At 36.4% G+C, this 26,214-nt stretch overlaps 1 protein-coding gene across 6 annotated transcripts in view; it reads right to left on the minus strand.

Annotated features, from left to right (window-relative positions):
- ANO3 (anoctamin 3) overlaps positions 1–26,214 on the minus strand; it is a 616,473-nt gene that overhangs the window by 147,232 nt on the left and 443,027 nt on the right. For all 6 annotated transcript variants that reach the window (XM_007497186.3, XM_007497185.3, XM_056802002.1 and 3 more), the window contains one exon: positions 5,104–5,262. In XM_007497186.3, coding sequence (XP_007497248.1) covers positions 5,104–5,262 — 159 coding nt within the window. The remainder of the gene's footprint in view (positions 1–5,103; positions 5,263–26,214) is intronic.

Raw genomic sequence — 26,214 nt, forward strand, 5'->3', positions numbered from 1 at the left:
GACATTTAAAAATAAACTAGTCCAATTATTTTACTTTATAAAAAAAAGTAATGTATTGACCCAGCAATACCACTGCTAGGTCTATATCCTGAAGAGTTTAAAGTTAGGGGGAAAAACCTGCCAGAAAAAAAAAAATATTTATAGCATTTCTTTTTATGGTAGCAAAGAACTGGAAACTGAAGGGATGTCTATCAGTGGGGGACTGTCTGAACAGTTGTGGTTTGTGCTTATAAAGGAATATTATTGTGCCATAAAGAAATCACAAAAAAGATGATCATAAACACACACAAAACCTGGAATGACTTATATGAAGTGATGCAAAGGGAAGTGAGCAGAACCATGAGAATGTTGCATACTGTAACAACAATAATGGATGATCAACTGTGAATGACAATAATTATCAACAAGGCAAGATCTAGGACAATTTCATGAGACTCGTGACAAAAAAAGGATATCCACTATCATAGAAAGAAGAACGGAATTTGTATGCAAATTGAAACATATCATTCTTTATTTCCTCCATGCATTTTTCTCTAGTGTAAGCAATATGTATCTTCTTTCACAACTTGATGAACATAGATATGTGTATTATATTATAATACATGTACAACCTGTATCATATTAGCTGCCCTTTTGGGGAAGGGGGAAGAAAAGGGGGAGGGAGAGAATATAGATTGCAAAATATCAGAAAGCAAATATTAAGAAAGTATATTGATGTGTAATCTGAAAAAAAAACCCTCAAAATTTATAAAAGAAAAAAGATAAATACAAATCCAGGGAGGGCTTTCATTTTGTCTTTGTAATCCTTTTGACTAGGAAGGTCAGAAAAGCATAATGGATTGTGAGTTGGCCTAAGAGCTCCAAAGGCCTTGCTCTAATTTCTCCTCTGACACATACTAGTGATGTGACCTTGGGAAAATCACTTAATGTTTTCTGCCCCCTTCTAAAAATATAATTTACTATGAAGATGCTGGCTTTCACTAATTTACTATGAAGATGCTGGCTTTCACTGGTAGAATTTCTTCATGTAGAAATATCCTCTATCCATGAAATAGTAGGTCTACCTCCTCACCCTAGTTATTATCAAGGCACTATCCATTAAAAATATTTTTTTTCAGAAGAAAAACATATGATTGATCACATGATTTGATGTGGATATGATTGCGGATGTTGACTTTAAATGATCACATTATTGCAAATGGTAATAATATGGAAATAGGTTTTATACAATGATATATGTAAAACCCAGTGGAATTGCTCATTGGCAATGGGAATGGGGAGGAAGAAGGAGGAGGGAAAGAACATGACACATGGAATCATGGAAAAATATTCTAAATTAATTAATTAAATAATAATTTTCAAATTACAAAAAAAAGAAATATTCTAAATAAATGAATGAATTTAAATAAAAGTTTTTTTTTCAAATGTGTGTTGCATGCCATATAAATGATTTTAGAAGAGGAAAAGCAAAGTAACAAAATGGGAAAGGTCACACGGCTAGTTAGTGATAGCAAGGCAAGTAGAAGAACCAGGCTCCTTGTTCCTGATCCAGTTCTTATTGTAGCCAAAGCTCAAACTCTCTGATTCTTAAAAAAAATAGAAGTTTAATTTTCTCAATTACCTGTAATGACAATTTTTTTAAAATAAATTTTCCAAAATGATATGCTTCAAATTTTCTCCCTTCTTCTATTCTTTCCCCATCCCTGGAGATGGTAAGCCATGTGATATGGGTTATACATATATAATCAAGCAAAACATACTTCCATATTGGTCATTATTGTAAGAGAATATTCACAGAAAATCAAAACTCCTAAATAAAGCCAAAAATAAACCAAAGGGAAAGTTGTAGACTTTGATCTATATTCTGTCTTTGATTCTTCAAGGGCTTCCTAGAATCCACTAAGGAGGCAAAAGAGCTCAGAGGCAAAGCTGCTCAAGAACAGGACTTAGTGGCAGAAACTCTCTTTAGTTCCAGGAAACACTGATCATGGCACCCCTGCTTAGTTTTAAGGCTAACACATTTCTGAAAATGTGTTTCAGAACAGTATCTCTGCAGGACAACTTCTCTGCCATCAGCAATTGAAATGTCAAGCCAAGTGCAAACCCAGTTAGAAGGTTTCTCCTTTTGTAATTTTCTCCCCCTGGGATGTTAGGTGTGTCTCCTTCTGCACCTCCTCCACTTAATCTTTCCTCTTTTACTCCTCTTTTGGAGAGGAATAATTGTGTTCACAGTAGCAGGAAAACTGACTACCTTTGCCTGAGAAAAGAAAGCTTGGCATCTGGAACACCTCTATTGGTGGAGGCTTGCTTTTCGATATTAACAGGATGCCCGCTGCCTTCATCCTTCACATCTTTATTAAATTTTTCCACCCCACATTCCCAAGCGGTAGAATCTTAATGTTTCCCAGATTCTGAGCCAGAAACACAAAGAAATTCGGTGACTTGTACAAAGTCACACACTAAGTCAGAGTTACTGCTCTAATGAGTAAGGAATGTGATAAGATCTTGATCTGGAAAAAAGTCAGGATTCTCATATGGGATATTGCACTAAGAAGTTGTGTAATACTGAGCAAGTTAGTCTAGCTCCTGGTTTATTCATCTGTAAAATGATGGAACTAGGCTGGATGCTCTCTTTTAAATGCCTTCCTTTAAAAAAAAATCTATGTAAGATTTGTCTTCTGGCAAATTCCATGAATTATCAAAGGTTGGGGACTAGTTGACATGGGCTCAATTTAATTCCATTCAAGCAGGGGGAAACCCAAAACAAAATGAACAACTATTAGTGTCCAACTATGACCAAGGGACTATGGTAGCATTGGGAGGTACGATGACAAAGGCAGGGGGAAGAGTGGGAAAGAGAGCAACATAAACCATGTAAATAACATGCAAGGATTTTCAGAGAAGGAACACACTAGAACATGTCGGAAAGAGATGCTTTGTTGTATATGAAGGACAGCAAGCAAGTACTAAATACATTCTTCCAGATTGAAGAGAATGAGCTTCTTTTCAAATAGACTGCAATGTGCTTCAGTACAGGAACATGGGATGATCATCACTTAAACATTCAATGAATGGTTACTGATTTCATCATCAATAAAATATGTGTGTGAATTAGGAGGAATGAGGAAGGCTGTTATAGTAGTGGAATGCCAAATTCCAGCACTCCTGATTTTTGCTTCTTTCCCTGATGCTCAGATTATTGCTTTCCAGCTGTAAAGTTCAATGGTATATTACTAGAGAATTGAGGCTAGATCTATCCCATGAATACCAAATCCTAGTTTAGGATCCAGTTAGTGATAGTGAGTTAGATCCAACAAGGGAAAATTAGGTGGCATAGAGGACAGAGTGCAGGGTCTGAAGTCAGGAAGACTTATCTTCCTGAGTTCAAATATAGCTGTGTGACCCTGGACAAGTCATTTAACCCAGTTTACCTCAGTTTCCTCATCTGTAAAATGAGCTGGAGAAAAAAAAAATAACCAGCTATCCCAGTATCTTTGCCAATTAGACCTCTAATGGGTCATGTCGTGAAAAGTTGGAAATAACTCTTATTCTTGATCCAGTTCTTATTGTAGCCAAAGATCAGTTTTCTCTGATTCTTTAAAAAATTAATAGGTGTTTTATTTTCCCGATTAATTGTAATGACAAATCACATAAAAGGGAAAAAATGAAAACAACTCACTTGCAAAAATATTTTAGTAGTTCATTTTGTGGTGACAAAGAACTGGAAACTGTAAGGATATCCATATCAAATGGGGAATGATTGAACCTGTTGTGGTTTTTGCTTATAATAGAATATTATTGTGCCATAAGAAATGACAAACAAGTTGATCACAAAAAGAAACATGGTTTAAAAATAGCTGAATAAACAGTGGTTAATGTAACTTTCATATCCTCATCTTTGTACTAGCTAGTGTTATTCAGTTGTTTTTCAGTCATGTCCAATTCTCTGGGACTTATTTGGGGTTTTCTTGGCAGTGATATTTTAGTGGTTTGTCATTTCCTTCTCTAAATCATATTACATGTGAGAACTGAGGCAAATAGAATTAAGTGATTTATCCAGGGTCTCTCAGCTAAAAGTGCCTTTTCCTAAAATCTAATCCTTCCTTACCTCTTCAACTTAGAAACCTTTATTTTCTATATTACTTAAGTTCAACTCTTTACCGACAGATTTTTCTGACCCATTAGCTGCTTGTATGCTGTCTACCTTAAATTTACTTTATATTTATTTTGTACCTTTTTATTTATGTCTTTTATCACCTAAGAATAACTGCTTCTTGGGCCCTGCAGCTAAATGACAAATAGGTCCCTACTTGGGATTTACATTGTAAGGGTAAGTTTAGGGTTTTGACTTAATCTAAATTAATTTGGACACCAGGGAATATCCCAAATAAAATACCCAAATCAGTTTGGAAATTTTATGGTGGTTTAATTAATATAAAGGGAAAGAATCAAGGAGAAGAGAGAGAGAAAGGGTATAGGATTTCTCCCACCTGGCCTGTACCAGGGGGAGTTCAAGGGCCTCCACCAGGAGGTCTTTGAAGAAGATTAGAGGCTTTCCTAAGAGAATAGTTTTTGGAAAGTAAAGGAGAAAGAATCAGCCTAAACTCTGAGAGAGCTCAGTGAAGATGCTTCACCTGAACTAGGCTACTCAGCTTCTCCCAGTATTGTATCAATGAAACTCACCATTAAACCTGGACAATAGCTGCCACCACACCAAGATGCCAAGACGCTCAGCATGCTGCCGCCAGAGCCACCTCTCCGAGAAAAGAGGCCAAGAGAGGAAGTGATGCGAAATATATAGACTGGTTTTACATCACTTTCCTGCATCTCACATGTACCAATGGTAGCTTAAGCTTGACTTAGGCCAGCCTAGGGGGTCTGTCAGTTGTTTCTGATTTGTCATTTGCTAGCACATGTCTGTCATAGGCCATCCTCCTAGATACTTAATCCTTAAGTAGGGGTGTAGACATTCCTCTATTGTTAGACTAAACAGGTCGGAGTAAATCTAAAATTCACAACATATCATGAGTAGCCCCCTCTCCAGTTTGTACACTTAGAATTGGATATTTTTTACCAGGGAAAGAATGTGGTAAAGATTCATACCTCTCTTTCCAACATTAAGCCTTCTTCTCTGAGGTTCCTTTCAAATGTGCTCCTTTTCTCTACCTGAAGACTGGATTTCTTGTACACCAAGATGTAATCAATACGCTTTTTTCCATCTTTGAAAAACAGACTCGGTGTTGCTGTGACTTTCATCTCCTTCTGGAAAGACAAGAACCCAAGAAACTTAGGATGGTGACCAATCTATATCAGCAACAAGAACCCAGGCAATTACCGTAGATGAGTTTCACCTCTTTCCATCTCGTCATGAGTCTTGATGGACAAAGCTATATTCCACTGAACAGATATATGCTTGTTCCTGAGTGTACATTCCATGTGGAGAATAACAAAGAGGAACTGATATTTTTATATCCCCTTGAGAGTTTCTCATTGCTTTCCCTACATTAGCTCATTTGAACGTCACAACGATGATGGTGAAACTTTTATTAAAGACTTGTAAGGTGCCAGGTTCACTACACCAATCAATGTGAACACAAATACAAGAAATTGAGAACACACTTTAAGACCTATTGTTCCAGTAAGTAATGAGAAACATATTCCCCATGTACTATGAAGAGTTTTTTTTGTTTTAATAAATTTTACTTAGTTATCAGTTAACTGATAATTATTTATTAAGCACCTGTATGTGTGAGGCCCAGTATCTCTGCCAAGAAAATCCCAAATAGGGTCATGAAGATTTGAACACAACTAAACAACAGAACAACAAATGCATGAGATATTATGCATGACTTTGGGTATACAGAGACAAAAACAAAATAACCCTTACCCTCAAGGAACTTATAATGTAGTATTCTGCAGTTTGTTAATAGTTCTGTATATACCTTATTCCTTAAATTTATGATGAGCTTCATTGGGGCAGGGTCCATATTTATCTACTCCAAACTCCAGCAAAATACTCCATATTTTTGTTATAAATTATTCTCATTTCCACACCAACTAAGTAATTTGTTATCTAGACCTTGGGTTAGCATAGTATCTAAGGGTATTAAGTGGTCCAATATATTTATATCCAAAGCAGAAATCAAGAAGATCAGTTAAAATTTGGCCTCAGATATTACTAGTTTTGGAGCTCTGGGAACGTAAATTAATCTGTATTTCTGATTTTTTTCAATGGTAAAATAGGGATAACAATAGCATCTACTTCTCAGGTTTGTTGTGAGGATTCAACAGGATATTTTTTCTTCTTTGTCCTCCTTCACAGATTCTTATTCTTGGGGTCCACTTATGAATTTGTTTTTTTTTTTCCTTTTTAAATGGATAACTTTCAGAATAATTGGTTTCCTTTGTATTTCTACATATTTCATTTTATTCATTTAAAAACAAAACTCAAGGAAGAGTGTCCTTGGGTTTATATCCAGACAGTCAAAGGGTATCCATAACATGAACATGATTAAGAACTTCTGGGTTACAAGATACCTGAAAAGTTACATAGGAATCACAGGGGAACATCTGGTTCAGTTGTTTCTATTTTTAGATGAGTACAAAGTCTTAAATTGGTTGAGTGATTTATCGAAGTATATGAGTGGAAGTCAGAATTTGAATCATTGTCTTTTCACCCCAAATCCATAAGTGTTTTCTAAACCTTCAAGTGTTATGTAAAACATCGCCTCATTATTATGATTTTTATTAGTTCATAAAGTATGCTATATACTAATGTGTATATATACATATATATATATAATTTTATTTAATCTCTCCCTATAATATGTTTAAGATACATGGGTATTCATACATATATAAATTGTTGTTGTTGTTGTTGAGTTGTTTTATTCATGTCTGGCTATTTATTTTTTATATTATTATATTATATTATATTATTATATTATATTATATATTATATATATTATTATTATATAAACTTCATTTGTGGTTTTCTTGGCAAAGATACAGGAGTGGTTTGTCATTTCCTTCATTGTCATTGTATACATGAGAAAACCAAGGCAAATGGGATTGAGTGACTTGCCTGGGACCATACAACTAGGAAGGGTTGGAAGCAAGGTTGGAACTCAGGTCTTTCTGACTCCAGGCTTGTAACTCCATCTACTATGCCATCTAGCTACCATATAAATGCATACATGTACATATATGCATAAACATTCATTCATATGTTTGTCTACATATGTATATGTGTGTAGGTATATATACAGATATATTTATATATAATATGAATTTTTTCATTGGATCCCAAGGTGCCGTTATTATCCTTATGTATTTGAAATATGGAGAAAATGAAGATGATAGAGGTCAAGTGATTTCCTATAGTCACACCCACAATTTCTTAAATAGGATTTGAATTTAGGTCTTCTGGACACTAAAAGCTAGAGGCTTGATTTAGCAACTGAGTCAAGTATAACTCCATTTGCAAACGTGGGTGACTAAGAGGATTCTGGAGGTGATCCATCGGGTCCCTTAGCTTTATGTAAATAAATTAGGGAAGGGGAAGAGAAAAACAGTGCCTGCCATTGGAATGCCCATGCCATAGATAGGATGATTGACCTCACTGGGTATGTAGTCCTGTTTGGGAGGAATATAGGAAGTGAGACATATATTATGCTACTGATTGTTTTTGTGTTACAAGATAGTTTTCTAAGCCTTCTCACAAAAGCTATCAAAGCCAGTAAAATTGAAAGGAACTCCACATTTGCTCACACTGCACCAAACTCTAAACAAAGAGAGACAGAGCACTGTAGTCTCAGTTTTAGACATTTAGAATCTCAATCCAAACTCACTAAAGACTCTGACATTTCAGACAAATGAGAAGCACTTATCCATAGCTCACCACACATTTCAAAGAGAATGGAAGGAAACCCAATTAATTAACAAGTTCATAATTCATCCTGACATTTATAGTACTACGTCAATAAAGGCGGCGTTCAGGATTCCACTAGAATTGGTCAAGATTCTGGTCTAAACATCACAAGTATTTTCTTTAAAATTAAAAAAAATAAAAAATTAGTTTTAAAAACAGTTCATTAAGAGAGGAATGCTTTCCTGTCTTAGAGACTTTATAGTAAATGACATAGCATTCATTTAATTTATAAAATGAATACATAGATATAAATGACATATAGGTTGCATGATATTTTCACAATTAAAAGAAATAGAGTCTAGAATTGTGATTTCATTGGAAAGAGTACTCCTGATTAAGGTTAGTAATTTCTCCCATTGGAGATTGCTAACTTCTTTACAATTTGTTGTTTTAAAGAACTGTATAAATTATTAAGAGACTAAGAACTAGTCCAGGTTCACATAGGCAGAATACATCAGAGTAGGACCCAGCTGTTTCTATGTTCAGTATACTATGCTGCTGTTACCTAGGAAACAATAGGAGGTAATTATATTTATTTCCAAATATAATTTTTATCTGTTGAAAAGATGCCCAGAAAGGTGAGTATAAGGAGCATCAGTGTACTATACCCTTTACATTTTTTTCTTATAATTAGAAAGATTTTTATCTTGAGGCCCATTGATTAAATTTTTAAAGTGGATAACTGCAATTCATAATAATTGGTATCCCTTACATTTCTACATATTTTATTATTTCATTTAAAATATATAACTCAGAGAAGGTATCATTGGGTTTTGTCAGATTGCCAAAGGGGACCCATGACATAAAAATGACTAAGGACTTCTGGGTTAGAAAATACATGAAAAGTTGTCTAAAGTATATACATTGATGCATTGTAAGGACCCTAAGAGTACACCTGGTTCAATGGCTTCAATTTATAGGTAAGGAAACATTTTAAGAGTGGTTGAATAAATTATCCAAAATTGTAAGTGGTAGAGTTAGAATTTCAATACAGATCTTCTTACTTCAAATCTTTTCTACTGTTCAATGTTATTGGACCCACATTTTTCCATCAGATTGTTTTAAAATAGCACCTGAAAAATCATAATGAAAATAATGGGCTTTATATTCACAAATTGTTTCACTTATCATGCTCACTTAAAGCTCATATCAAACCACTAATATTATTATAGATGTTATAATAAGTTTATTGTAAAAGAGAAAAGAAAAAAAAGACCAAGAGAGGGCAAGTGCCTTTTCAAAGGGAACAGAGATGGTTAAATAATGAAACTTGGACTTAAACTAAGCTATTGTGGCTCCAAGTTCAAGGTTCTTCCTGCAAAATAGACTTGCCTCAGCTTAACGAACTTGACATATTGAGCCTAGAGAATAGAAAACTTGATGGGATGTATTGGGTGAGAGAGAAAAGAAGAGGAGGAGGAAAATCAATCCATTTAACAGGCCAGGAATGCAGAGACAAGGAAATAAACAAAAATTAAAATGGTTCTGAACCTTAGGGAAAGGACATGATGACTATTACTTTCAGCTATCTGAAGAGGTCTCATTTGGAAGAGGGAGTCCATTTTTAATATGTGCACCTAGAAGGCTTATCTAGGACCAGTAAGTTAAACTTAAAAGCAATTTTTAAGTCAATATACAAAGGGACTTTCTATTATAAAACATTACACAATTATTACATATAGGAAAAAATGTAGACATTATATTATTAATATTAAATAATTATTATGCATAGAATAATTAATTTTTCAATTTTCACTATCTGAATGATTCTTGTCCACTAATAAAGTCCACATAAAGAACTAACAGTTAGCAACAGTTAATATTTAAATTTTTTTTTAAAGAAAGATAAAAAAGGGAAGAAAACAATGGGGAAGAATTTGTAAGCTTAGGTTTCCATGCCATTAGTGAAACTAACATACAGCCTATGGAAAGGAAACAAGACTGACGGTTGGTGAAGGGGCAACTGGGAGTGGCAGTTGGGTCTTGTGACTAGCACTTCCTTCCTTCTGGGCTTTAGTTCCTTCCTGGTGTTGGATGTGGGAGGAGTAAGGAGCACCTTCAGCCCAGTCTGAATAATATTAAATATTACAAGCCTGACCTTGGAAAAGTCATTGTTTTATGGTATAATGAAAAGGAATTTATTCTGGATTCAGAGGACCTGGGTTCAAATCATCTCTCTGAGTTTTACTACCAGATTGATTCTGTCTCTGAGTCATACTATCAAAATGACTTTGAGCAAATCATTTACCCCTTCCCTGGATCTCAGATTCTCATCTACAGAATGAGGGATTTAGACAAAATCATGTCTGTGATACATGACTTAACTTCTCTGTGCTTCATTTTGCTCATTTTTAATTAATTAAAAAGTATTCTGTATCCACTATGTGTCATTGTAAAAATTTAAATTAATATACAATAATTTAAAATATTATATTTTAAGAGATTTATCAATGATCATTAGAAATAAAGGAATAAAAAGGTAACAAAATAATTCCACATGCCCATGGCTGATCTCTCTGTTCAAAAACCTTACACTCCACCACAGTTGCCTACAGGAAGCATATGAACAAAATTAAAATAATGACTGAGTTTACATTTTATTAGGTAAAAATAACATGTATATGCACAACACATACATTGAAAATATAAAGTAGTTTTTTTCTGGGGAAGTGTGGGAGGAATACTGGTAGCTGGGAAGAATGGGAAATGCTCTTACAAAGGAGATGGCACATGAATTGAACTTTGGGAGAGAATTGAGACAAAGAACTCAATTAGGAGGTTGTATAAGTAGTCCAAGAGATATAATAAGAATCTGCACTAGAGTGATAGCTGTGTGAGTGGAAATATGGGAGAGGTGTTTTGGAGGGAGACTCAACAATATCTGCCAATTTACTGATGGATTATATGGCAGTTAAAGATGATATTGAGGCTGCATATCTGGATGACTAAACTGATGGTGGTATCTTCAACAGAAATAGGGGAAGTTGGAAGGATAGACTTTCAAAAAAAAATAATTGGTTCAAGTTTTTGTCATGCTGAGTGCAGAATGCCAACAGGACATCCAATCAGAAATGTCTAATAAGCAAAATGAAATGAATAGAACTAGGAGAACATTGCCCTAGTGAAAGCAATATTATAACAGGAATCAACTGTGAAAGACCTAGCTATTCTGATCAATATGTCATTCATGAAAAGTCAAGGGACTTACATTACAATGAAAAATGCTATCCAATTCTTCAGAGAGAATTGATGAACTCAGAGAACAGAATGAAAAAAAAAAGTTTTCTTTATTTTTTTTTCAATGTGACTAAAATAGAAATGGGTTGTATGATTTCACACATAGAGCAGTATTATATTTCTTACCTTCACAATGGCTAGAGAAAGGAGTAGAGGGAGGGAGAGATTTTGGAAATTAAAAAAAATTTTAAATTAAATGGAACTAAAAAAGTAATATCTAAAAGGCAACTGGTGATATAGGACAGTTGCTCAGAAGAGTGACTATAGTTGGATATATCCCATCGATATGAGTAGAATGAATTTTTAGAAAATGAAGGGACAGTACAAGATATTCTCCTATGTTCTGAGCACTGAACCAAGACTTGGGTCAGAAATAGTTACTCTGTCAGTTAGGTTTTGTTTAAATATTTCTTTGTTATAAAGTGGGATTAATTGAATGCATATATGTGTTCCCATTGGGAAATTATTTTTAATATAAAAAAGGCATAAATAAAATTGATTGAAGAACACAAAAAAGCCTCCAGATCTATGTTTGAATAAAAGCTCTATTATTTAAAAGCACTCATCAGATTATTTCATTTCCCAAAGAATAGTTTCCTGATTTTTAAAATGATAATATTTATGCTATTTGCATTGCATTGTATTGGCCATGATTTTGAAACCATGAAACATACTCAAAATGCATTTTGTCCTCATCTCTGTGAGCTACCCAGATCTGAAGATTTAACTCATGGAAAAGCTTCTCACCTCAAAATAGGGCAGCTGCTTATTATTGGAACCATATCCTTGGACTCTTCACAGTGCTATTCTAAAATTGGACATCATTTTATATTTTCTTCACTATGTCACTTCACATTAGTTTCAGAAACATTGAATTTGACCACAAGAAGTTTCAAGTGGGAGAGAGATGGAGACAGAGAGAAAGAAACACCCACACATAGTCAGTAAATAAGTCAAGTTGAGTACCATCTCTGTTTGACAGAAAACACTAAATTTTATGTTATTTAAGGTGGTAATAGTGCACCAGAAATTCCCTTTCACCTAAGTTTTGGGTAGACACTGCTAGATTTTCATTTGCCAAATCCAACTTATCATCTGAAATTCTGACCCACAAACCCAAGATGCCATTCTCTTTGCTTTATATAAGTGGGGTGTAGAAGGTTAGATAAAACATTTATTAACTATATATTGTGGGCCAAGATTTCTGCTAAACTCTATATACAAATACAAGTCATCAGGCAATTTTTGCCTTCAAGGCTAATTCTATTTGAATGAGAGAAAATAACACATAAAAGTGACCTGAGATTAGGATAAAGCATGATATGTCGATGTCCAGCAAGTGGTGTGAAGGTCTACTTCCAGGAAAGATAAGGAGAAATGCTACCTTTCAGATCCTGATATCCCACAGGCAGAGTACAAATTTTCAATGAGAAGGAGATAAAAATGATGTCTGGAGTGGTGGCAGCATAGTTTCTACTTAATCATGTGATGAGCAAGATAGTGCTGCAGTTTTCCTTATCAGCCTCAGAGCAAGATCCATAATAATAGGAGGTGCCCCATTTTTATTTTTTTCACCTGTTGTATAGGACACTTCATACATAGCAGATAAATTAAAAAATTCTTTTTGATTAACTCCTCTAATGAAGAAGATATGATGTAATGAAATATCTGCCAGAATATGCCTTCTTTCCTGAATGGCAGCACCAAAATTAACATTTGTGCTTATATAGCATTTAGATCTATGAGAGGACTTGATCCTCTACTTAACATTGTGAAAAAACACATAAGAATTTATGGGATACAGTCAAAGCATTACATACTGGAAAAGTTATATCTCTAAATGCATACATCAATAAAACAGAGAAAAAGCAGATCAATGAACTGGTCATGCAACTTAAAAATAGAAAAAAAAGAAGAAATTACAAATCCCCAATGAAATACCAGATTGAAAAGCCTAATAATCAAAGGAGAAATGAATAAAATTGAAATTCAGAGAACCACTGAAGTAGTTAATAAGACTAGAGGTTGGTTTTATGAAAAATAAATAAAGAAAAGAGATACAGTATTGGTTAATTTGATTTTTAAAAGAGAAGAAGGAAAGTCAAATTACCAATATAAAAAATAAAAAAAAAGAATTCCCCACCAATGACCAAGGAAATTAAAACAATTATCAGGAGCTATTTTGCCCAATTATATGCCAATATACCTGGAAATCCAAGTGAAATGGATGTTTGCAAAAATAAAAATTGCCCAGATTTATAAAAGAAGAAATAGAATAGTTAAGTAATCTCATCCCAGAAAAAAAAATTAATAAGTTACCAATGAATTCTCAAAGTAAATATCCCCAGGGCTAGATGAATTCACAAGTAAATTCTAACAAACTATTTGAGAAAATAAGCAGAAAAAGAGTCCTACCAAATCCTTTTTATGATGCAAATTGGTTATGATTAATCTAAAAAGAACAAAAACAGGGAAAGAAAACCATGGGTCAATTTTCTTAATGAATATAGACGTGCTACTAGCTAGGATACTACAGAAACATATGACAACGATCATTCACTATGATCAGGCGGGATTTATAACAGGAATTCAAGGCTGATTTAATATTGGGAAAACTCAGCTTAATTGATCATATCAATCACACAAAACTAATAGGAATCACATGATTATCTCCATAAATACAGAAAAAACCCTTTGATAAAATATAACACAAATTCCTATTAAAAACAAAGCATAGGAATAAGTGGGTCTTTACTTAAAATCTATTTAAAACCTGCAGCAAGTATCATCTGTAATAGGGATAAGCTAGAAGCCTTCTGAATAATATCAGGTGAAGCAAGAATGTACATTATTGGGGGCAGCTGGGTATCTCAGTGGATTGAGAGATAGCCCTAGAGACCGTAGGTCCTAGGTTCAAATCTGACCTCAGACACTTCCCAGCTGGGTGACCCTGGGCAAGTAACTTAACACTCATTGCCTAGCCCTTACTACTCTTCTGCCTTGGAACCAATATACAGTATTGATTCCAAGATGGAAGGTAAGGGTTTAAAAAAAAAGAATGTACATTATTATCAGTAGTATTTAATATTTTACTAGAAATGTTAGCTTTAGAAAAAAGGGAGGAAACGAATTAAAGTAGGCATTGAGAAAACTAAGCTATAACTCTTTGCAGATGATAGAATGGTATGCTTAGAGAATCTTAGGGAATCTTTTAAAAAACTAGTTCATAACTTTAGCAAAGTTGCAGCATACAAAATAAACCCACATAAGCCATCAGTACTTTTATAGATTACCAACAAAGTTCAGCAACAAGATATAGAAAGAGGAATTCCATATAAAATAATTTCAGACAATGTAAAATACTTGGGAATCTATTTGCCAAGGCAAACACAATTACCAAACACTTTTCACAAAAATAAAGTAAAATCTAAATAGATGACAAAACATTCATTGCTCATGGTCAGGCTGAGCTAATATAACAAAAATGACAATTTTACCCAAATTAATTTACTTATTGGTGCAGTACCAATCAACAATTAAAAATTGTTCAATTAAGAATATAACAGAGGTGACTTCCGGTCAAGATGGCAGCTTAGAGAAAGCTAAAGTTCAGAGCTCCAGAAACCTTTCCTTACCGATTTCAAACTGAATGCTCCTAGGGCACCGAAATTCAGAACAAACAGCAGAGTGGACCCCGGGAACACTCCTCCTGGACCTAGATCAAGAGTTAGGGCCCCCCAGGGGGCCTAGTGAAAACACTAGAAAGCATAGGAATAGAAGGGCCTTTCCTAAAAATAATAAAGAGTATATATCTAAAACCATCAGCTAATATCATCTGCAATGGGGATAAACTAAATGCATTCCCAATAAGATCAGGAGTGAAACAAGGATGCCCATTATCACCTCTATTATTTGACATTGTACTAGAAACACTAGCAGTAGCAATTAGAGAAGAAAAAGAAATTGAAGGCATCAAAATAGGCAAGGAGGAGACCAAGTTATCACTCTTTGCAGATGACATGATGGTCTACTTAAAGAATCCTAGAGATTCAACCAAAAAGCTAATTGAAATAATCAACAACTTCAGCAAAGTTGCAGGATATAAAATAAACCCGCATAAGTCATCAGCATTTCTATACATCTCCAACATTGTTCATCAGCAAAAACTAGAAAGAGAAATCCCATTCAAAATCACCTTAGACAAAATAAAATACCTAGGAATCGATCTCCTGAGACAGAGGAACTATATGAACATAACTACAAAACACTTTCCACACAACTAAAACTAGACTTGAGCAATTGGAAAAACATTAACTGCTCATGGGTAGGACGAGGCAATATAGTTAAAATGACCATCCTACCCAAACTTATCTATCTATTTAGTGTCATACCCATGGAACTTCCAAAAAATTTCTTTACTGATTTAGAAAATACCATAACCAAGTTCATTTGGAACAACAAAGGATCAAGGATATCCAGGGAAATAATGAAAAAAAAATACAAAGGAAGGGGGCCTTGCAGTCCCAGATCTCAAACTATATTACAAAGCAGCAGTCATCAAAACAATTTGGTACTGGCTAAGAGACAGAAAGGAGGATCAGTGGAATAGACTTGGGGCAAGTGACCTCAGCAAGACAATATATGACAAAAACCCAAAGATCCTAGCTTTGGGGTTAAAATCCACTATTTGATAAAAACTGCTGGGAAAACTGGAAGACAGTGTGGGAGATATTAGGATTAGATCAACACCTCACACCTTACACCAAGATAAATTCAAAATGGGTGACTGACATGAACATAAAGAAGGAAACTTTCAGTAAATTAGGTAAACACAGAATAGTATACATGTCAGACCTTTGGGAAGGGAAAGACTTTAAAACCAAGAAAGACATAGAAAGAGTCACAAAATGTAAAATAAATAATTTTGACTACATCAAATTAAAAAGCTTTTGTACAAACAAAACCAATATAACTAAAATCAGAAGGACAGCAACAAATTGGGAAGCAATCTTCATAAAAACCTCTGACAAAGGTTTAATTACTCAAATTTACAAAGAGCTAAATCACTTGTACAAAAAATCAAGCCATTCTCCAATTGATAAATGGGCAAGGGACATGAACAGGCAGTTCTCAGCCAAAGAAATCAAAACTATTAATAAGCACATGAAAAAGTGCTCTATATCTCTTATAATCTGAGAGATGCAAATCAAAACTACTCTGATGTATCACCTCACACCTAGCAGATTGGCTAACATGACAGCTATGGAAAGTAATGAATGCTGGAGGGGATGTGGCAAAGTAGGGACATTAATTCATTGCTGGTGGAGTTGTGAACTGATCCAACCATTCTGGAAGGCAATTTGGAACTATGCCCAAAGGGCGATAAAAGACTGTCTGCCCTTTGATCCAGCCATAGCACTGCTGGGCTTGTACCCCAAAGAGATATTAAGGAAAAAGAATTGTACAAGAATATTCATAGCTGCACTCCTTGTGGTGGCCAAAAATTGGAAAACGAGGGGATGCCCATCAGTTGGGAATGGCTGAACAAATTGTGGTATATGTTGGTGATGGAATACTATTGTGCTAAAAGGAATAATAAAGTGGAGGAGTTCCATGGAGACTGGAATAACCTCCAGGAAGTGATGCAGAGCGAAAGGAGCAGAACCAAGAAAACATTGTACACAGAGACTGATGCACTGTGGTACAATTGAAGGTAATGGACTCCTCCACTAGGGACAATGCAATGTCTCTGAACAATCTGCAGGGATCTAAAAAACACTATCCACAAGCAGAGGATAAACTATGGGAGTAAAAACACCGATAAAAAGCAACTGCTTGACTACAGGGGCTGAGAGGAAATGACTGAGGAGAGACTCTAAATGAACACTCTAGTATAAATACCAACAACATGGAAATGGGTTTGAACCAAGAACACATGTGAACCCAGTGGAATTGTGCGCCAGCTAAGGGAGAAGTGGTGGGAGGGGGGGCAGGAGGAGGAAAAGGTAATGATCATTGTTTCCAATGAATAAAATTTGTAAATAACCAAATAAAATAATGTTTAAAAAGGCAAAAAATAAAGAATATAACAGAGGAAGTGGTGAGTTAGTAAACTATTAACCACCACCTCTGTGAAATGGATACACATAACACACTTAAATTTTATCATTAATATTTTCTACATCACTTTCTTTGTTTCTAACTGAGAAAACCTTACAGAAATTTATAAAAATAGATCAAGACCTGATTTATAGCATTATCTGAATTCTGAGGTATGGTTTGAATGCTCACACTGAAAACTGAACCATTTGTTCTCACGAGCTCAAGGTGGCTCAAGCAATTAGCTGAAACAAGGGGTCTTCCCTTGAAGTCCAAGACAATCATGCTCCACACTTTTGGGGAACCAATGTGTAAATTTGGGCATTAAGTTATAATAGAAAGACCTGTGCCTAGAGTTAAGGGGCACTTGAGTTTTAATATAAACAATGTCACTCATTCCCAAGGTGACAGGCTAAAGACTTTGTCTCTCTGGTTTTCTATTTTCATATCTGTCCAATGAGAACCCAGAATGAATTGACCTTTAGTTAATCAACCAATAAATATTTATTACGTACTTACAATGTGCAAAGAACAATGTTGAATGTGGGGGAAACAAGAAGAAGCAGAAGATAATTCCTACCATTAAGGAGCTAGTGAGGGAAATGACATGCAAATATGTAAAAAGCAAGCTAAATTCAAGATAAATAGGAACTAATTAACAATCCTTTTTGGATAGAAATGGATCATGTGATATTACTCAGCTCAATATCAGGAAAACTACATATGTGTTCAGTTTCAGTCTTTCCTTTGGCATTTTCTTGGCAGAGATAAGGGAGTGGTTTGCCATTTCCTTCTCCAGCTTATTTTACAAATGAGGATACTGAGGCCAATAGGGCAATGTGACTTGCCCAGAGCCAAACAAATATCTGAGGCTAGATTTGAATTCAGGAAAATGAGTCTTCCTGACTCTAGACCTGGCATTTTATCCACTGTACCATTTAGCTGCCCTTATCAAAGTCCATACAGCAAAGTGGTTAAGTGGGAAAGAATGCTGAACGTGGAGTCAGAGGACCCAAATTCAAATTCCTATTCTATCATGTATACCATTTCATCTTTGATATGTCATTGAGCCTTGAGTTACCCCATTGGGAAAATGGGTTGAAGAGTGGTTGGACCAGATGATCTCTGAGTTCCTTTTTATTTTGAGCTCTATGTAACTATGAAATGCCAAATCATTGTACATAGGGAATGGGCTGTAGTGGTTCATCGCTTATTTTTCCCAATAGAGTAGGAGGTGTCATGAAGTCCAAGGATGACCATTTTCAAAGAACTATTGTAGAATGCAGTAGAATATACATGGATGGGGCATTTAGATGGCTCAGTGGAGAGAAAACCAGGTTCAGAAATTGGAGATCCTCAGTTCAAATCTGGCCTGTGACATCTCCGAACTGTGAGACCCTGGGCAAGTCACTTAATCCCTATTTCCTAGCCCTTACCACTGTTCTGCCTTAGACAAAGTACTAATTCTAAGATGGAAAGTAGGTTTTTTTTAAAGCATATACATGAACACTCAAATGGTCAGGACCATGAAAGATGGAAAGGAGTGCTCGGTAAACACGGCGTGGGCAAAATGAACAAGAATGGCCTACTACTACTCAGCAAATGCTCAGAGTTCCAATCACCATCATGAATACTGTGTTCAGAATGGCGAACAAATATAAAACAACATGGATGCACCCACAATCAAAACAGTGGCATCTCATTGACTGCATCATTGTATGCCGGCGAGACATCCAGGATGTACAGATCACCAGAGCCATGAGAGGAGCTGAATGCTGGACAGACCACTGATTGGTTAGAGAAACTCTTCAAATGAGCATTGGGCCTCACAATCCAAAACATGCCCAGACAGTTCACGCATTTTACAACGTGAGTCGCCTTAGAGACCCATCTTATTTGCAAACATTCCAGTCCTGCCTGGACGACAAGCTGTCTGCCAAGGGACCACTCACTGGAAGCTCAACAGAGAAATGGAACCAGTTCAGAAACACAGTGAAGGAAACATCAAAGGCAGTCCTAGGCCCCAAACAATGCAACCACCAGGACTGGTTCGACGAGAACAACACTGCTATTGAAGACCTATTGAGCAAAAAGAACAAAGCCTTTATGGAGTGGCAAAATAACCCAAACTCTGCTCCTAAAAAGGACAGATTCAAGTCTCTCCAAGCCGCGGTGCGGTGTGAGATCAGGAAGGTGCAAGACCGATGGTGGGGAAAAAAGGCAGAAGAAATCCAGCACTTTGCTGATACAAAAAACTACAAACAATTTTTCAGTGCCCTCAAGACTGTCCATGGGCCATTAAAACCCACCACCACTCCCTTGCTATCCTCTGATGGTGACACTCTCATAAAAGATAAAAAAGGCATCAGCAACAGGTGGAAAGAACACTTCAGTCAGCTTCTCAACCAACCCTCTTCAGTCAACCAAAGTGCCCTTGACCAGATCCCCCAAAACCACACCATTGAACAACTTGATGTCCCTCCTTCAATAGAGGAAGTCCAAAAAGCCATTAAACAAATGAGTGCAGGCAAGGTACCCGGTAAAGATGGGATCCCAACCGAGGTGTACAAGGCCTTAAATGGAAAGGCGCTCCAGGCATTCCACATAGTGCTGACCAGCATATTGGAAGAGGAAGACATGCCCCCAGATCTCAGAGATGCCTCCATCATAGCCCTATACAAGAACAAAGGTGTATGAGCAGCCTGTGACAACTACAGAGGCATCTCACTACTCTCCACTGCTGGAAAGATCCTTGCCCGTGTTATACTCAATAGACTCCTGTAATCTGTTTCAGAGCAGAACCTGCCTGAGTCACAATGTAGTTTCCGACCAGATCGTAGCACCATCGACATGGTCTTCACGGTGAGGCAAGTGCAGGAAAAATGCCTTGAGCAGAACTTGAGTCTCTACATTGTCTTCATAGACCTGACAAAGGCATTTGACACAGTGAACAGGGATGCATTGTGGGTGATCCTTAGCAAGCTCGATTGCCCAGCAAAATTCGTCAAACTGATCCAGCTCTTTCTTGTCGACATGACAGGGGAAGTCCTATCTGGTGGAGAGACTTCTAATTGCTCCAAAATCTCCAATGATGTGTAACAAGGCTGTGTCCTCACTCTGGTGCTATTCAACCTATTTTTCACCCAAGTATTACGACATGCTGTGATGGATCTAGACCTGGGCGTCTACATCAAATACAGACTGGATGGCTCACTATTCGACCTTCGCCACCTGACTGCAAAAACAAAGACAACAGAGAGACTCATCCTGGACACTCTCTTTGCAGATGACTGTGCTCTCATGGCCCACCAAGAAAATCATCTCCAAACCATTGTGGACAGGTTCTCTACAGCAACAAAACTGTTTGGCCTCAGCAAAACAGAGGTGCTGTTCCAACCCGCACCAGGGAGGCCAACTAACCAGCCGTGCATTACAATCGACGGCACGCAGCTTTCTAACATCAACACTTACAAGTACCTGGGCAGCACCATCGCCAACGATAGGTCCCTAGACCATGAGATCAATGCCAGGATCCAAAAGGCCAGCCAGGCACTCGGGCGGCTGTGCTCCAAAGTCCTCCAACACAGAGGTGTAAGCACTGCAATGAAGCTCAAAGTGTACAACGCAGTGGTCCTCAGCTCGCTCCTGTACGGTTGTGAGACATGGACACTGTACCGGAAGCACATGAAGCAGCTGGAGCAATTCCACCAACGCTCCCTCTGGTCAATCATGAGGATCTGATGGCAGGACCTAATCACCAACCAGGAAGTCCCCGACAGAGCCAACTCCACCAGCATCGAAGTCCTGGTCCTCAAAGCCCAGCTACGATGGTCTGGACACGTCATCCGCATGGATCCACAGCGAATACCAAGACAGGTATTCTATGGGGAACTGTCAGCTGGACTCAGGAAACAAGGCCGACCAAAGAGAAGATTCAAGGATCAGCTAAAGTCCAACTTGAAGTGCGCTGACATGACACCAAAGCAACTAGAACTCGCTGCCTCTGACAGAAGCAGCTGGCGAACCCACATTAACCATGCCACCACCACCTTTGAAGATGAGCGACGTCGACGTCTTGCCGCTGTGCGTGAACACCGACACCAGGCCACAGCCGCACCTCCCGTAACAACTGGCGTCCCAGGCCCCATGTGCCACCAACTGTGAGCCTCAGCCTTTGGACTCCAAAGCCACATGAGGGTACATCAATAGAAGATAATGCACAAAGACAATTGTCATTCTCGGTCACCAAGAGACTACCACTGTATACTATACTATACTATAAATAAATATAATTGATGTGTATACGGAACTTTAAGGGACAAAGCATTTGATAGTTTAATATGCATTATCTTATTTGTGTTTCAACCATTTTGAGATGTGGGACTTGAACCCAGGTCTTCAAGATAACTATACTCAATTTCAGTCCCCTGTTCTATCTCACAGTTCAATATAAAACCCTAGTTTGTTTATTTGTTTTTTTAACCCTTTTCTTCTGTCATGGAATCAATAGACTGTATTTGTTCCAAGGCAGAAGAGTGATAAGGGTTAGGCAATGGGGGTTAAGTGACTTGGCCAGGGTCAGATAAACCTGTTTTTTATGACTCAAGAAGGTACTTCAGGATCTCAAGGCTTCATCATAGATGTTTGATGCTGAACACAGAAATACAAATATTCTAGGAAATAATTCTAGATCTCAGAGCTGGATCACAGTGATATTGATGCATTCTATTATCCTAGAAGTTTGAAGATAGGATTCTGCATGACTATTTAAGCCCCTTAATCAGCACCTCTGGCAGAGAATACAGCTGACTTATAATGAAAACTAGTGGAAAGAACCCTAGAGGGCGAGTCAAGAGAGCCATGTTATATTCATACACCTATGCTACCAACACATACCCTGTGGGATTATAGGTATGTCAGTTCTCTGGGTCTCAGCTTCCTCACCTGTAAAATGAGCCATTGAGACTCAAATATCTCTAAGGTCTTCTACTCCCTCATGGCCAATGAATTACTAAGTATTTGCTTAACACATGGTCATTGTGGCTGGTATACTCCAGGATTGATTTTTAAGTAACTTGTAGAAATATCTTCTGCTTAATGTACTTCATATACTCAGTGCCACAACATAAAATGGAGTCCCTATCAAAGGTTAAATCAATCACGATCTTAACAAATTTGAAAAGCTTCAAATAAGGCATGAGGAAGGACTTTATGCCAATTTTCTGAGGACCTGCTTAAATTGTTATGAATCTCAGGGTCAGATTTAGTGCTTGAAGGAACTCTAGAATCTATGTAGTTTAGTCTACTTTTTTATAAATGAAGAAAATGATTCCCAGATAAATCAAAACACTTGGCCTAGGTCATGTAGGTGGTAAGAGATAGACTTAGAATATGAACTATGATGATCTAGTTCTTTACTCCTTTCCCCTGTAGTGGTATACCAGAAAAGCTCAAGACTATTATTTTCTCCTTCCTTCCTTTCTTCCTTCCTTCCTTTCTTCCTTCTTCCCTTCCTTTCTTGCTTCCTTCTATTCTTCCCTCCTTCCCTCCTTCCTTCCTTCCTTCTTTCCTCCCTTCTTTCCTTGCTTCCTTTGTTCCTTCATTCTTTCCTTCCTTTCTTCCTCACTTCCTTCCTTGTTTCCTTCCTTCCTCTCTTCCTTCTTTCCTCCTTTTATTACTCCTTTTTCTTGCTCCTTTCCTTCTGATCCACCACAGAAATTCATTTAGTCCACTTACTAAAATACAACAGGATTTTGATTTCCCTCAGTGGAACCACAGATGTTTTGAAGCATAGAAATAGAAAAATGCAAAGCAAAATTCTTAAAAGAGCTGACATTTGTACAGTCTCTGAGAAATGCTTAACATGCAACCTAAATTCATACTAACAAAAACTTTGAGATGTACATACTATTATTATCATCCCTCTTTTACAGAGAAGAATACTATAGCAAAGGGAGGTGATATGACTTGCCTAGCATTACATAGCAAATGTCAGAATGGGAATTTGAACCCGAATCTACCGCTCTTTTCATTGTATGACACTTATTTGACTGTAAATCTGATTTGACGAATTAACCTTTTGGGGAGTATTTGGACCATGTTGTTGTTTAGTTGTGTCTGACTTCATGACTCCATGGTCCACATCTATCCATAGCATTTTTTGGCCAGGGTAATGAAGTAGTCTGCCATTTCCTTCTCCAATGAATGCAGTTTAAAATATAGATTCATGTTTAAACATTTTAGGTATAGTTCAAAATATAGCTCACATGATTTAGACAAGACTCTCCCTTTATAAATCTCTAAGCTCAAACATTTCCAGAATAAATAGACATTTGGCAATTTTCAATGTACATTCATGAAAATGATTTATATAACCTTGGTAATGGGATGCACCTAATTAAAATGTTCCTAAATAATGTTACTTTTCCTTCGGGGAAAGAGCTAGGTTTTATATCCTCCATTTGAAAACCCATTATTCTGCATTGTCAAGAGGATAGAATAGTTTTGTGTCCCACATTATCTCGCTGAGGTCTTTTCCTGTCACTAGTCAAATTACTTTGCCCTTTCAAATCAGACATTCTTCTGAGTCAGTGATTTACTAGCAGATTCCTTATCAGACTTTATTATGTGATCAAATTATTAGAAGCCAGTTGCAGTCTAATAATTAAAATGAAAACAAAGAACAATAACAAGAAATACTATGGAAAGCAAAGTCAGTAAATCGTCTTGAGAATGGTCCATTACCATAGACAATACCAACACCCCCAATTATATAGAATTAACCTTGCTCTTTATACTCTTAAGAACGACATTGAAAAATAGATGTCACCTAAGCAAATATATAAGGTACTATAAGGTATATGATAAGTTACATGGAACAAAAGGCTTTCAAAATATTGTGACCCACCTGGGGAGGTTAAAACTATCTGAGGAGAGAATACAGTGTGTGCCACCTCTTTTGTCCTATTGACTATTACCATCATACCTAAGAGGCCTTTGGAGAATCTAAGAAAAATGAGCTTACATCATGGTATAGAGTGTCCAAAAAGTCTGGCAAAGTTTTCAGTTATTAAAGTTTAAAACAGTACCAAGACTTTTGGGACATATAATAAAGTTATTTTTATCCATCTGTTCAATAGCTCACAGACTATTAAATATAAAAGAATGAAAACAAAGAGTGATTCATCCCAGAACTCTATGTAGCTAAATCTAACTGAAAAGGATAAGAATGAGTTGATAGTTATAATAAAAATAATAGCTCATATTCGTATAATACCTTATTTATTTATATATTTATTTTTTATATTTATATAGTTCCTTATTTATATATTTATTTAGGTAGAACCTTAAAGTATACAAAATTATATATAATGAACATACTATCTAATTTGGTCCTTATCACTCAATGAGAGAGGCACTTTATTGTAGATGAGGAAACTTAGTTTCAGAAAATTCAAATGCTTTGCCCAATATCCCATATCTATAAAATGTCTGAAGTAAGATTCCAAATGAAACCCTGACCCTGAGTCCTGCTTTCTACCTACCTTCATTGAATCAAAACACTTATGGCCTGTGGAATTAGGTGATTCATGCAGGCCATATCTATATATTCAGGGGAAGAAACCAAATTCTTTCTTCTATTCAGTGACAGATTTAGGGAACATTTCCAGTATCAGTGTGCAGCTTTGTGGCACAATGGTAGAGTGTTGGGCTTGGATTCAGGAAGATCTAAGTTCAACTTTGGCTTTAGATTCTTATCTGTTATGGGACCCAGGACAAGTCTTTTAATCCTATTTGCCTCAGTTTTCTTATCTGTTAAATAAATTGCAGAAGGAAATGGCAAACCATTCCAGTATATTTGCTAAGAAAACCCAAATTGTGTCATGAAGAGTTGGCCATGACTGAAAATGACTGAACAACAACAAAATTCAATGTTGTAGCATCATAGATTTAGTGTTGGTAAAGAAAGTGGAGGAGGTTATTGAGTTCAAGTCCTTCATTTTATCAGTGATGAAGCTGAGATGTAGGTTATTTGCCATGGTCAGTTGTCAACTGTCACCAGACCTTCTTGGCTCCAAGCCCAGTGTCCTCCCTGCTATCTCATGCTTGTTTATTGTATCCAGTCAATAGAAAGCAATCCTAGTGGACATGATAGTCAAAGTACAGGGTTGGTACAGAAGGAGTAATTTTATCCAAGTGAGATTTGAGAAGGAATAATGGCTAAAGCCAAATTTCAACCAAACAGTAATCTTAAGAACCAGGGCTACTCAATTCAATGATCCAGAACAATTCTGAGGGACTTAGGAAAAAGAACACTATCCACATCCAGAGAAAGAACTGTGGGAGCAGAAATGCAGAAGAAAAACATTTCCTTGATCATGTAGTTCCATGGGGATATGGTTGGGGATATAGGCTCTAAGTGATCATTCTATTGCAAATATTAATAATAATATGGAAATAGATCTTGATCTATGATACATGTAAAACCCAGATGAATTGCTCATTGGCTATGGGAAGGAGGTGGAATGAGGAGAGGGAAAGAATATGAATCATTTCACCATAGAAAAAATATTCTAAATTAATTAATTAATTGAATAAAATTAAAATAAAAAAAAAGAACCAGGGATCCAATCAACGCATACCCTCTGGTAATTTACTTGTGTATGATATGAATCAGTGTCACTTCAACTCAACCAAAATTTATCCCTTTACTATGTATAGCACCAGTTAAAATGGACTTCATAGAAAGCAGTCACTCAGTACCATGGCTGAAAAAATAATATTTATCTTGAGCCCTGGGAAGTTGAAACAGAGCCAAATGAAAAGGAACATATTATATCATTAACAGAAGCAACTTTCTATAAAGTAATAATAGACAAATTAGCAACTAACAAAGCTGAGTGGGGAATATGAAGTCAACAGGCAGAGAGCTTTTGTCTCACTTCCTG

Source organism: Monodelphis domestica, chromosome 6 (assembly GCF_027887165.1).
Source record: "Monodelphis domestica isolate mMonDom1 chromosome 6, mMonDom1.pri, whole genome shotgun sequence".
NCBI classification, from domain to species: Eukaryota; Metazoa; Chordata; class Mammalia; order Didelphimorphia; family Didelphidae; genus Monodelphis; species Monodelphis domestica.